The 12777-nt window shown below is 51.0% G+C and overlaps 2 protein-coding genes across 5 annotated transcripts in view; one reads left to right on the top strand and one right to left on the bottom strand.

Annotated features, from left to right (window-relative positions):
* The window catches only part of ACTN1 (actinin alpha 1), a 105501-nt gene extending 102538 nt beyond the window's left edge, over nt 1-2963 (bottom strand). For all 4 annotated transcript variants that reach the window (XM_032134793.3, XM_032134794.2, XM_032134796.2 and 1 more), the window contains exon 1: nt 2611-2963. In XM_032134793.3, coding sequence (XP_031990684.1) covers nt 2611-2715 — 105 coding nt within the window. In that variant the 5' untranslated portion in view covers nt 2716-2963. The remainder of the gene's footprint in view (nt 1-2610) is intronic.
* On the top strand, nt 2714-11001 carry LOC116456285 (uncharacterized). Its single transcript, XM_058429385.1, has 6 exons — nt 2714-2719; nt 3107-3176; nt 3271-3438; nt 3593-3853; nt 9352-9468; nt 10874-11001. The coding sequence occupies exons 1-6, from the start codon at nt 2714-2716 to the stop codon at nt 10999-11001; spliced, it is 750 nt and encodes a 249-aa protein (XP_058285368.1).
* The last annotated feature ends 1776 nt before the right edge of the window (nt 11002-12777 follow it).

Below are 12777 nucleotides of genomic sequence, written 5' to 3'. Positions count from 1 at the left end.
GTCCCACACAAACCCCGCCTCCCAGTCCGTAGAAAGAGTGTCAAAAGCAACACGTTTACCTTAAGTCTTATCCCTCACCTGTATACCACCTCCTTAATATCACCCTGCTGAGAACTAGGCAGGCCAGAAATTCTGCAGACTGAGGCCCATGAAAGATAATCTAGAGAATTAACAGGAAACAAACAAACAAACAAAAAATGTGAATCGGAATCTTCAGAGTCAGGCCCAGAGCTCCTTCTGCCCTCCTCCACCAACCCCGCCCAAAGCACGTGTCGGCTCTCCTGGTTCCGAGATGCTCTGGCTCTGGCTGCCAGGCCCAGCTTTCCTGCCTCCCTTGCCAAGGAGGGACAAGTGAGGGGAAGCTGCCAGTCCCAAACATGGCTGCACCCCAGCCCCACCAAACACAGTCTGGACTTGGAGCTGGTTACTTCCCCTCTCTGGCCCTGGTTTCCTCGTCCTTGTGCATGCCTGGCACATATCAGCAAATGCCAGTTCTTGGCACTGTTGAGTTTGCCTCCAGGATAACCCAATTTCCCAGACCACCTCTTCCTACCTGGCGGCCCAAAGGCCTGGGGCACACCCACTGCCACCCAGGTCAGAGCCCTGGGAATCTATATTCTTCTCCCCAACTGCGTTTAATATATCCATTCATTCAGAAATATTAAATACTATGTTCAGGCAGGTGCTCAGTGTCTGTCCCCTAGGAACTTGGTCTCACAGTCCTTTCAGGGGCCTAGTTCCTAGGCAGCTCTGTTACTCCTGCCCCTCCCAGGCACAAAGCAGGTGCTCCCTAAGCAGGGATTTCTCCTTCGCTTCTAACCCCCAAGGAAGACCCCAATCCACCACCCTAATCTCACTTCTAATTTAAAATCTATTCTCAAGAAGGCTTCACCCTGAAATTATTAAAGAGCCTTCTGCCTGGTGCCCCATAGGGATCTCCAAATTACCTACTCACTTTTCAGTTCCACCCACAGCACCCATGGTCCCAGGAAATAAGCCAAGTGAGTGGGGGACTGTCTGCAGCCCCCAGTCCTCAGCTCTTACTAGGAAGATGACAGGAAGAGGGGGAGTTTAAGCAACTGGCACATTACAAAGAAGTCAGTTCGAAGTCAGGGGACCTTTCCATGTCCGATGTAGATGACCGATGTCGCTGTATAGGGCCCAGCCCTGCACAGGCCTTGGGCACCGCGGCTCAGGTCATCCTGCTTTGAGGAAGCCCGTTGTGTGTGTTTTAGATTACCTCTGCCTGTCTGATGAAGTGAGTAAAAGGGCTCCGTTTCAGGGCCTAGGATTCCTGAGTGAGCTAATACAGGATGCCTTTGGCTGAAAAAAAAAACTTCAGTCGGCTCTATAAACTACCCCCCTTTTAAGTTTAAAAAAGGGAATGAATGTTACCATTTTTGGACATGAACGTTCTCCCTCAAGCCCAGCCCTAACCGCACTATCCAAAGGGACGCGCCATCCTGTCCCCCCCCCCACCCAAAACCCCATTCCCAGATCAGCCTGGGGGTGGGGAGGGTATGAAACGGGGAGGGACCGGATGGAAGCGGGCAGCCAGGAGGAGGGGGAGGGAAAGGGGTATTCAGGGTACGTGGCCGCCTGGGGGCACGGGACAGCGCAGGCAGGAAGCAGCGGTAGGGTTGAGGCGCCCTCCCCCCACCACCACGAGTGGTTTCTGACCTCTTCCTGCCACTGGCCAATGTGCCCGGGTCCCATCGCCAGCTCCGAGCCCAGCTCCCGTGGCGGGGCGCGCACCCGGCACACCGCGCCTGCCTGGGATGCAGCTCCGTGGCTAAGTAGGGATCCCCAGTGACTGGCCCCAAATATCCCTTAAGACAGACCCTCGTTCTGAAGCCCCTCAACTCGAACCGAGCTGTCCACCTTTCCCGGGGGCCGGAGGGGCAGGACGTAGACGCAAGCCCATGTGGGGCTTACAGCTTCCAACCCACTGAGTTAAGCAATAAAACGGTCTGCAGTCCTGACCCCGCCCCCACAGGGCCCGCGGGGGAGCCCGCGTACGCCCCCCAGTTTTCTCGGCCCCAGCCGCACTCCAGCTGGTCCTTCTCTAGGCAGATCTGGAGGCGGCCGCCGATCTCTCCGGCGCTCTCCCCTCCGCCTAGGGGGCCGCAGGGTCCCGGGAGGCCCGCCGCTCAGGTTGAACCCAGGGCGGCCCAGGAAGCGGCGCTGCCACCGCACGCCATATGGAGAGGTGGCCGGGGGCGGAAGAAAAGGGAAAATCGATCCGGAGCAAGCAGCCCCGAGCCGAGGTCTCAGCCCCAGCCTGAAGAGCACCGCCCCCGCGAACAGCCCACGCGGAGATGGTTGCAACAGCCGCAGGGTGGCCTGGACCACGGACCCCCAAGGAGACCTGCCCGCCAGCGGCGCCACCTCCCCGCGCTCCGGCCCGGCGTTCGCGGGCTCCGGGGCAGGGGCTCTCCCGCTTCCGCCAGGCGCCTGTAACCCAACACCCCACCTCGCAGCGGCCGCGCCGCCCCCGCCCCCTCCCGTGCGCGCCCGGAACCGGTTCAGAGCCAGGAGCCGACAGCCCGGCGGGCAGAGCGGGTCGGGGCTGGGGGCTGGGGGCTGCGGCGGGCGGGGGCGGCTGCTAACCTTTCTCTGCTGCTTCTCCCAGGCCGGGTCCAGGAGCAGGTCCCGGTCCCAGTCCTCTTCTGGCTGCATGTAATCGTTGGTTTGCTGAGAATCATAATGGTCCATGATGGTGCGCGCGTGCTAGGGGCTGGATTTCTTCCTCCACCTTCTCTCTGAGCAACGGCTGCTGCCCTGGCGTGGGGAGGGAGTAGGGCTGGGCTGGGCTGGCAGGGCCAGGCTCGCTCCCCTGCGCCCGGTTCCGCCGCGGCGCTGCTGGCGAAGGCTGCTACTGGCGGCGACAGCGTCGGCTGGGCTCGCGAACTGCCTGCCTCTGGGCGGGCGCTTGAACCTAATCTCCACGCACACTGAGCTAAGCGGACACACTCGCGCTGCGGGAGCCGAGGCGGGCGGGGGCGGGGGGAAGGGGCAGAGCCCTCCCGAGGCTCTCCATTGGCCAGGCCGAGTTGCCCAAACTTCCCCCCATCGCCTCTCATTGGGAATTCCTGGCATCCGTCAGCCGGGCTGCGGCGCATATAGGTGGACTGGGCGGCCCCCTCCCGGCGCGCACACCCCCGCCTACTCCCGCGGTGCCCGTTCCCCCGCGGCTCATGTGACGCCAGCTTAAGCTGAACGGGACCGAACCCGGGAGACGCCTCCCCGAGCTCGGGGACTGAGTGGCAGGGCGCTCGGGAGCCCCAGGAGCCGCCGGGATTGGACCCGTTCCCCGCCACCGTTATTGCGCTCCCACGCGCGCTTCAAACCCCGGGGTGGGAGGGGGCTGGAGAAAGGACGCGAGGAAACCCGAAGAGCATTCATTTTCTCTTTCCCAGGGAACCTGGGTCTGGGCAGGTCGGCATCCTAGAAAAGGGGGCGGGGTGGGGCAATGGAAAGGAATTTCTTGGGAATTTCATGACTCCACCGCCCCCCCCCCCCCGGCCCCCCCCCCCCCCCCCCCCCCCCCCCCACCCTACAAGGCGCGACCCGGCTGATCCCTGCCCTGCAGGAACCCGGTTTCTCGCCAGCAAACTGCTCTCAGAGGCTACCGAGCGTTCTCCGCCTCGCGGCAGGAACCCTTCCAGCTCGCCCTCGGGCTCTGGGGACCGCTCCACAGGGGGGCCTCCCCGAATTCCCTGCCGGTCTCCGCGGGCACACTTGGCTGGCTGCTGCGGCCAAAACTATCTTCGCGTGGCGGGGTCCTCCCTCCCCCTCACAGACACCCCGACATCACCCTCAACACTAGAAGGGACAGCCCCGAGTGATCTAGGTAGATCTACTCCGTGTCCCCCTCCCACATACACACACCTGACAGATGGGGAAACTGAGGCTCAAAGAGCAGAGCGCGGAAAGAGCTTCTGGACTCCACAGGCCAATCCTGTAACCTTAAGCCTGACAAACAAAACCTTATTGTCATTGGAGGAGGATGGAGGGCGGGAGTGACTAAATAGCTCTAACTTCTGCTTGCCACCTGCCAGGACTCCTTTCCCTGGGCTTAGTAAGAGGAGAGTCTAAACGCGCTAATGCCCGGGAAGGAGCAGGCCTCGCGTTCTGGCAGGCTCCTCTATGGGATCCCGTTCCGAAGAACAGTAGCAAATAAACCTCTCCTAGGTTATGCACTGTATTGTGAACAACAGATGTGGCAGTCTTCCACCCCAGCACCCAGCACATAGTAGAGCTTAATTTATGGATTTGAGGCTGGCCACGGTGGCGGTGGCTCACGCCTGTAATCCCAGCACTTTGAGAGGCTGAGGCGGGCGGATCGCTTGAGCCCAGGAGTTCCAGACCAGCCTGGCCAACGTGGCAAAACCCCATCCTTACTAAAAATACAAAAATTAGCCCGGCATGGTGGTACATGCCTGTAGTCCCAGCTACTTGGGAAGCTGAGGCGGGAGACTAGCTTGAGCCTGGGAGGTCGAGGTTGCAGTGAGGTGCGTTTTCACCACTGCACTCCAGTCTGGGTGACAAAACAAGACTGTCTCAAAATATATGCATACATATATGCATTTGGCCCCTTATATCCACAGGCTTCAGAACCCGCAGATACCTGGGCTGACTGTGAGGGACTTCAGCATCCTCAGATTTTGGTATCCATGGGGATACCGAAACCAATACCCTGCCGATACCAAGGGAGGACTGTATTTATAGGATGAATGGCTGCATCAACTGCAAAAATTTAAATTTAAATTTAAATTTAAAAATGCAAATATGTCAATTCAGAAGTGAGTGAAGGAGTTAGAGGAAGAAGTTCACTGACAGGAAGGGCCCTGAATTACGGGCTGGATTTTGTCCTCTACCTTCTCTCCAGGCGATGGTGGATACCTCAAAGGCCACCCATGGAAAAGGTGAAGAAAGTGCCCCCTGGTTCTCAGAAGAGTGGCTGCTGCTGTTACGAGCAGATATCGGGTGATATCGCTGGCTGCATCATTTGTCAACCACACATATTCATATGAGTGTCACCCTGCAGCACTATGCCTTCCAAAAGCCCCTGGCTGAGGAAGCGCTGCTTCTGAGCCACAGAGACAGCTGACTGATGGACTATTTTATCACCGCTTCTAAACTATGGCTCTAAACCTAACACAGAGGGTAATGGTAGTGCTGTATCCAGTCATTCACTCAATAAATATTTGCTGAGCACCATCTGCATATCAGGGAATGTACTAGATGTATATAGAGATGAAAAAGCCATAGTCCCTGTCGCACACAGCCCAGCAGACAGACAGAGAAACAAAAATATGATGTCACGAGTTAGATCCAAGGAGAGAGATCTGACAAGGGTACTGTTGGAACAGACAAGGGGCACTGAACCCCGTGGGAAAGGAGGCTCCAGGCTTAACGTTTTGGAGGAGGTGAAACTTAAGTGAACCTCAAAGAATGAGAGTCGGCCAGATAAAGAGTGTGGGAAGTTACTCCAAAAGGAAGGACCAGCACAAGCTAACGCACAAGGACAGGAAACTGCATGGTATACAAAGGAATGTCTAGCATCTCAACGTGGCTGGACTAGAAATCCAAGGCTGGGAGGGGCAAGAGACAGGGCTAGAGAGGTGCACAGCAGCCAGACATGAAGGCCTCGTGTACCAGGTGGAGTGTGGATCTAAGGGGAGCAAGGCTGGCTGGAAGCTTTGACACCAGTTGCAAAGCTGTTGCAATTATCCAGGTCGAAATGGAAAAGTGTGGATAGACCAAAAATACTTAGGGGATAAAACTGAAAGACCTAGGAGTCTGGAGAAAAGATAAGTGTTTTTGTTGAGAGATCCCATGCACTTTACCTATATTAAGTTACTCCTATGGGGTGTTTCTCTGTCTTATAGAGAAAACAAACTGAGGCTTAGAGAGGTAGTAACTAGTCCAAAATGGCACCAGTACATGTGACTCCCAGACCCATGCCTTTAACCCCAGTGGTTCTCAACCCTAGGATATTTTAACAGCTCCCCCTCGCAAGGGATATTTGCTGATGTCTGGAGTCATTTTGGGTTATCACAGCTGGTGGGTTCCTACTGGCATCCAGTGGATGCAGGTTGGGAATGCTGCTAAACATTCTACAATGGATAGGACAGCATCCCCACAACAAAGAATTATCCAGGCCAGGTATGATGGCTCACGCCTGTAATCCCAACACTTTGGGAAGCTGAGGTGGGTGGATCGCTTGAGGTCTGGGGTTCAAGACCAGCTGGGCAATGTGGCAAAAATCCGTCTTTACCAAAAATACAAAAATTAGCTGGCCATGGTGGTGTGAATCTGTAGTCTCAGCTACTTGCGGGGCTGAGGTAGGAGGATTGCTTGAGCCCAGGAGGTCAGGGCTGCAGTGAGCCATGATTGCACCATTGCATTCCAGCCTGGGTGACAGAGCAACACCCTGTCCAGAAAAAAAAAAAAAAAAAAAAAAATGAAAGAAAGAATTAACCAGCCAAAAATGAAAGAAAGGAATAATTAACCAGCCCAAAATATCAAGAGTGCTGAGGTTGAGCAATCCGGCTTTAATCATGAGTTTATAGTTTAGATGATCTGGGGAATGGTGGCACTACGACAAATTAATATAGAACAGAAGAGGAAAATATTTAGGAACAGAATCATGGATTGAGTTTGAACACATTGAATTTGGAGTGCTCTTAGAATGTCCAGATTCCATTGTCCAGCAAGCAATTTGACTGCATAGCCCTGACCTCAGGCAAAACAGAGTTGAGAGTCATCTGCATATAGATGATATTAACACCGGGAGACCACCCATGAAGAATGCCCAGGTGGAGATGAGAAGAGGGCAGAACCCTGGATAATAACACTTAGAAAGGGACAGCAAAGAACAAGAACCCCTGAAGGAGATAAAGAAAATGGTCATCCAGGAACGAGGAGGGCCTGGAGTATATGATGTTGTGGAGGTCAAAGGAGTAAAGTTTCAAAGTAAGAGGAATTGGCAATATCAGATATATTCAAATAGTCTGGAAAATAAGGCCTAAACAGTGTTCTTGGATATGACACTTGAAAATTCATTGGTGACCTTGGCCAATGGAATTTTGGCAGAGTGGCGAAACCTGTAAGTTTAAAGAGACATTAGGAGTGAATAAATGGAGACTGAATACAGAGGGGAAAAAGAAGTAGCTAAAGGGGCAATAGCTAGAGGCAAGTACTGAGATCAAAGGAAGATTTCTTTTAAAACTGGAAAATGTGAGCTGTTTGAGAAGAAGAATTCAGTTAAGAGGAAAAAGTTGAAAATGTAAGCAAAAGAAAGTTAAGGGAGCCAGGTGGAGTGGCTCATGCCTGTAATCCCAGAACTTTGGATGGCCAAGGCAGATGGATCACTTGAACTCAGGAGTTTGAAACGAGCCTGGGTGACATGGTAAAAACTTATCTCTACCAAAAATACTAAAAATTAGCCGAGCGTGGTGGAGTGCACCTGTGGTCCCAGCTACTTGGGAGGCTGAGGTGGGAAGATCGCTAGAGCCTGGGAAGTCGAGGCTGCAATGAGCCATGATTGGGCCACTGCACTCCAGCCTGGGTGACAGAGCCAGACTCTGTCTAGAAAAAAAAAAAAAAGTTGAGGGATAGCACAAAGTTCTTGAGGAGATAGGACCGTATGAGTTCAAGGACACAGGCTAAGGGATGGGCCATTGAACAAGAACAAAGACCCTCATCTGGCTGGGTGAGGTGGCTTACGCCTGTAATCCCAGCACTTTGGACGGCCGAGGCAAGCAGATCACTTGAGCCCAGGAGTTCAAAACCAGCCTGGCCAACATGGTGAAACCCTATCTCTACTAAAAATACAAAAATTAGCCAGATATGGTGGTTTACACCTGTAGTCTCAGCTACTTGGGAGGTTGAGGTGGCAGATTGCTTGAGCTCAGGAGGCAGAGGTTGCAGTGAGCTGAGATTGTACCACTGCACCCCAGCCTGGGTGACAGAGCGAGACTCGGTCTCAAAAAAGAAAAAGAAAGAAAGAAAAGAAAGACCTTCATCTGAGCCTGAGGAAAGAAGAGGGGGAGTTATGACAGGTGAGGATGCCCACAGTGTGTGGGAAGATGGTCAGGAAGTAAGTTGAAACAATAACTGATGAACTTATCTTTTCAATAAGTGAGGTCCTGAGATGGACCAAGGTAACAGACTGACCCATCTTCTCACTCATGGCCACCACCCTGTGAAATGATACTGGGGACTTTAGTCTCAGTATAACACAAGCTTTACTAAATACAAAAAATTAGCCAGATGTGGTGGCGCATGCCTGTAATCCTAGCTACTCAGGAGGCTGAAGCAGGAAAATCACTTGAACCCAGGAGGTAGAGGTTGTGGTGAGCTGAGATCACACCATTGCACTCCAGCCTGGGCAACAAGAGTGAAACTCCATCTCAAAAAAAAAAAAAAAAAAAGAACTGAATTGACACATGACACATGAGGTGACATAAAGGGAGAGTGCCAGCCCCATGCCTGGCATGCAGCAGGCCACCTCAATGCTCATGAGTTTCTTTTCCACCCTGCTATGGGTGACTGACCATGTGAGGCCCTGTGGGGAAACAGACACATAGGATCTGCAAGATTCTGGAAACTAAAAGCACTATGGACCTCCCACCCAGATATCTGGCCATTGCCTTCCTTGTATTCCGAGTTCTTCTCTAACCTTACAGCCTAATGGTGATAGGCTCCTATGAGCTCTTCCTAAGAGCCCAGGGCATGGTAGTCATTAGAGCGTTTGTAGAATGCTAGAAGGAGGTAGGAAATAAATCGCTATAGTTTTTTGGGTTTTGGGCTTGGGAAATCAGAAACCTCAGTTTTGTCCCCAGTCCCAGTAGCAATATAGTTAATAGACTTCTCTTCCCCAAACGCCCATAGCATACCATTTGTAACTAAGAGAGTATACTTTGCTTTATTTTAGTCCTTTGTCCATTTTTTCTCTCACACTGTCTTTATGAAGCCTCAACCCTGTTCTTTCCCCCACTCAGTGTAACACGGGGCCTAGGACACAATAGGTGTTCCAGTTCAATATTCACGAAATGAAAAATGGCATTAGCCAAATTCCGTCTCACTGCCTGTTTCTCCATCAATCCATGGGAGGCCTGGGGAGGCCAGTCCTTTGCCATAGTCCACACAAGCATTTCCTAAACTCTTGGGCCTCCTGAGAAGCTCATGAAGCCCGTGGTGGTGAAATTGAGTTGGCTGTCACTACTCCGATGCCCCAACCAGCGGCACTCAGCCATCGCCCACCAGGATGAATTCCTCCGCACCAGCTTCTGCTTCACTGGAACTGTTTGCCATAGGGCCAATTCCCCTCCCTCCCACCAGAGACCAGTGAGGCAGGGCAGGAGACACTCAGCAGTTTCCCTCATGCGAGATCTCTAATAAGAAGCTGGCAGAAAAGTTCCTGTGCTTCCCATGCTCTGCCCAGCTCTAGGGTCTCAGGTGAGAGAATATCTGGCCTGTCTGGTTCACTCTTTTTTTTTTTTTTTTTTTTTTTTTAGTAGAGATGGAGTTTCACCATATTGGTCAGGCTGGTCTCGAACTCCTGACTTCAGGTGATACACCCTCCTCAGCCTCCCAAAGTGCTGGGATTACAAGCATGCACCACCGTGCCAGGCCTGGTACACTCTTCTCCCTAGTGATCAGGCATATATATCTCCCCCAGATACCCAGGGTAAACCAACCTGGACCCTCAGAAATCTCTACCTTAGATGGCTACCTTGAGGTCAGCTCTGGGAGCAGAGCTAGTCAGGCTTGAGAGCTACCCTTGAAGAGCCTGGGCCCTCCAAGGAGGGCTGGGAGCTCTTCCCCAGCTGTCTCTTGTTCCCAGGAAAAATCAAAGCAACACACCCAAATCACAGCTGAGAATGTAAAGACCTAAATAAATGGAAAGATGATTTATTATGTTCATAGATTGGAAGAATCAGTAACCCCCAATTTGATGCCTAACCCTCTGCCTCCCCCACAACACAGCATTGGCCTTACCAATTACAGCAGCCACTAGCTGAAAAGCCACTCTGTCCAGATCATTTCCATGGAAATGATGGGATAGCTTTTAGGGGCAGATATCCTTATGTGAGAAGCAGGACAAGGCCAGGAGACCTGAGCTCGCTGGGCTTCAGTTTACTTATCTGCAAAATGACAGGGCTGGATTCACCAGACAGTCTTTAAGCTCCTGGTAATAAAGTTCTGAGCCCTGTTCTAAGAACGTCTTTCTGCAACTCCTCCTTTTTATCTCCAGTGAGAAGAGGATTTGAATCTTCTGAAACAATGTTTCTCTATCTTGAATACTAAGCAAGTTCCTTTTGAAAGGATACAAATCCTCACAAAGTTACTTAATTTTTATTTTAATGTTCCTTAAATGTGTATGAACATGAAACTAGGCACAAAACTTCTTAAGGTTTACAATCAACTATAAAATGAAAACAAGCTTACAAATTCTATTTAAAAGCTTACAAATTCTATTTAAAAGAAACTATAAAACCAGTAAGATTCAAATTAGCCACACTAATTTAAATGTAACTGTTGCTATTTGCTGAAACAAAATTGCTACTCCCAGCATTATTTAGTTCTGACTGTAATCAAGCAGGTGGTTCTTTCTGCGTTTCGGATGCCTGTATCACCACGTGCCAGGCAATGACTGAATTCTCCTACCACTTTCTCTATTTGAACTACTGCGTCAGGGCATCATTTAACCTTCACTTGATTAGAACACACTGTAATGAATCAAGTTCCCTCTGCTGTTTTCTCCTTAGCACTGAACAATTAAAGTAAAAAAAAATTTTTTTTCATCTTTGTACCAACAGGATCCTTCGCTCAAATTTCAATGTCTTTATCTATAACACAGAGAGAATCACCTCCATCCCACCTACCTCACAGGATGGCTGTGCACATTCATTCATCATTCATTCGGTCAACTATTTTTTATTGAGTACCTACTATGTGCCAGACACTGTTTTGCCACAGATGATGTAGCAGTGACCAGAATGGACACAAGTCCCTACCTCATAGAGCTTACATTTCAACTGGGAGAGCCTGGTAAGAAAATAAAGAAGTAAAATAATATGATAGTGTTAAGCTCTAAGGAAAGAATGTATATATAAGGCAGAGAAGGGGAATTGAGAATTTGGGGAGAGGTAGAGGGAGGTTACATATTTTAAATGGGGTGTTCAGGGAAGGTTTGTTGAGTAGGTAGCACTGAAGACCTAAATGGGGTGAGAAACCATGAGCATTCCAGGAACAGCCAAGAGGTCACAGTAGCTAGCAAGAAATAATGCACATGAGACATACAGCGAAAAGTACAATGCAAATGTGGGTATAATAGATACCTGTTGTTTTGCTGCCCAGCAACCATTTCCCCCTCCTGGCAACCATACCTTGATATTCCTCTGGGAGGGCACCTCCCCTGCTCCAATCCCTGGGCTTCAGGTAGAGTTGACCCCACCCCTAGTCAACAGGGCTGGGCAAATGACAGGCCTAGCCAATCAGAGCACACGATTGGCTTAGGGCATGGGACCCAATCAGAATGAAGGACACACAATGAAACTTTTTTTTTTCCTTTGAGGCAAGGTCTCTGTCTTTTCTTTGAGGGTCTGTCACCCAAGCTGGAGTGCAGTGGTGCTATTACGGCTCACTGCAGCCCTGACTCCCTGGGCTCAAACAATCCTACCACCTCAGCCTCCCGAGTAGCTGGGATTACAGGCATGCACCACCATGCCAAGCTTATTTATTTATTTATTTATTTATTTATTTAGAGACAGAGTCTCACTCCGACACCTAGGTTGGAGTGTAGTTGTGCCATCTCAGCTCACTGCAACCTCCACTTCCCGAATTCAAGCAATTCTCCTGCCTCAGCCTCCTAAGTAGCTGGGATTACAGACATGTACCAACATGCCCAGCTAATTTTTTGTGTGTTTTTAGTAGAGACGGGGTTTCACCATGTTGGTCAGACTGGTCTCAAATTCTTTATTATTATTATTATTATTATTATTATTTTGAGACTGTCACTCTGTTGCCCAGGCTGGAGTGCAGTGGTGTGATCTCGGAGCACTGCTGCAAGCTCCGCCTCCCGGGTTCACGCCATTCTCCTGCCTCAGCCTCTCGAGTAGCTGGGACTACAGGCGCCCACCACCACGCCCGGCTAATTTTTTGTATTTTTAGTAGAGACGGGGTTTCACCGTGTTAGGCAGGATGGTCTCAATCTTCTGACCTTGTGATCCGCCCGCCTCGGCCTCCCAAAGTGTTGGGATTATAGGCATGAGTCACCATGCCCAGCCTCAAACTCTTGACTTCGAATGATCTACCTGCCTCGGCCTCCCAAAGTGCTGGGATTACAGGCGTGACCCACCACGTCCAGCCCCCAGTGACATGTTTTGATGACTCGCATCTAGCTGTCCCTACCTCTAGTCTCCACAGTTATGTACACCAGTTAGTTCCCTTTTTGCTTAAGCTAGTGTATTAGCTATCTATTGCTGCGTAATAGATTACTGCAAAACTTAGGAGCTTCGAAGAACAAACATTTCTGATTGCACAGTGTGTGTAGGTCAAGGATTTGGGAGCAGCTTAGCGGGGTCGTGCTGGCTCAGGGTCTCTCATATGATTTCACACTGAATGTTAGCAAGGACTCCGGAGGCTTGACCAGGCCTGAAGGATGTGAAATCACACGCTGGTCCACCCATGTGTCTTTTGACAGAGGCTTCAGTTCCTTGCCATGTGGGCTGTCCTTAGGCTGATGGAGTGTTCTCAGAACAT

This window comes from Hylobates moloch, unplaced genomic scaffold, assembly GCF_009828535.3.
Source record: "Hylobates moloch isolate HMO894 unplaced genomic scaffold, HMol_V3 SCAFFOLD_16, whole genome shotgun sequence".
Lineage (NCBI taxonomy): Eukaryota > Metazoa > Chordata > Mammalia > Primates > Hylobatidae > Hylobates > Hylobates moloch.
Note: the sequence above shows the minus strand (reverse complement) of the source record. Positions and strands in the feature narration are given on the sequence as shown.

Excerpts from the sequence above, each read along its gene's own strand:
- LOC116456285 (XM_058429385.1), top strand. Across the intron at positions 3,177-3,270 it reads CACCCCCGCCTACTCCCGCG|GGCGCTCGGGAGCCCCAGGA; the intron begins GTGCCCGTTCCC and ends ACTGAGTGGCAG. Across the intron at positions 3,439-3,592 it reads GGGAACCTGGGTCTGGGCAG|GAACCCGGTTTCTCGCCAGC; the intron begins GTCGGCATCCTA and ends CCTGCCCTGCAG.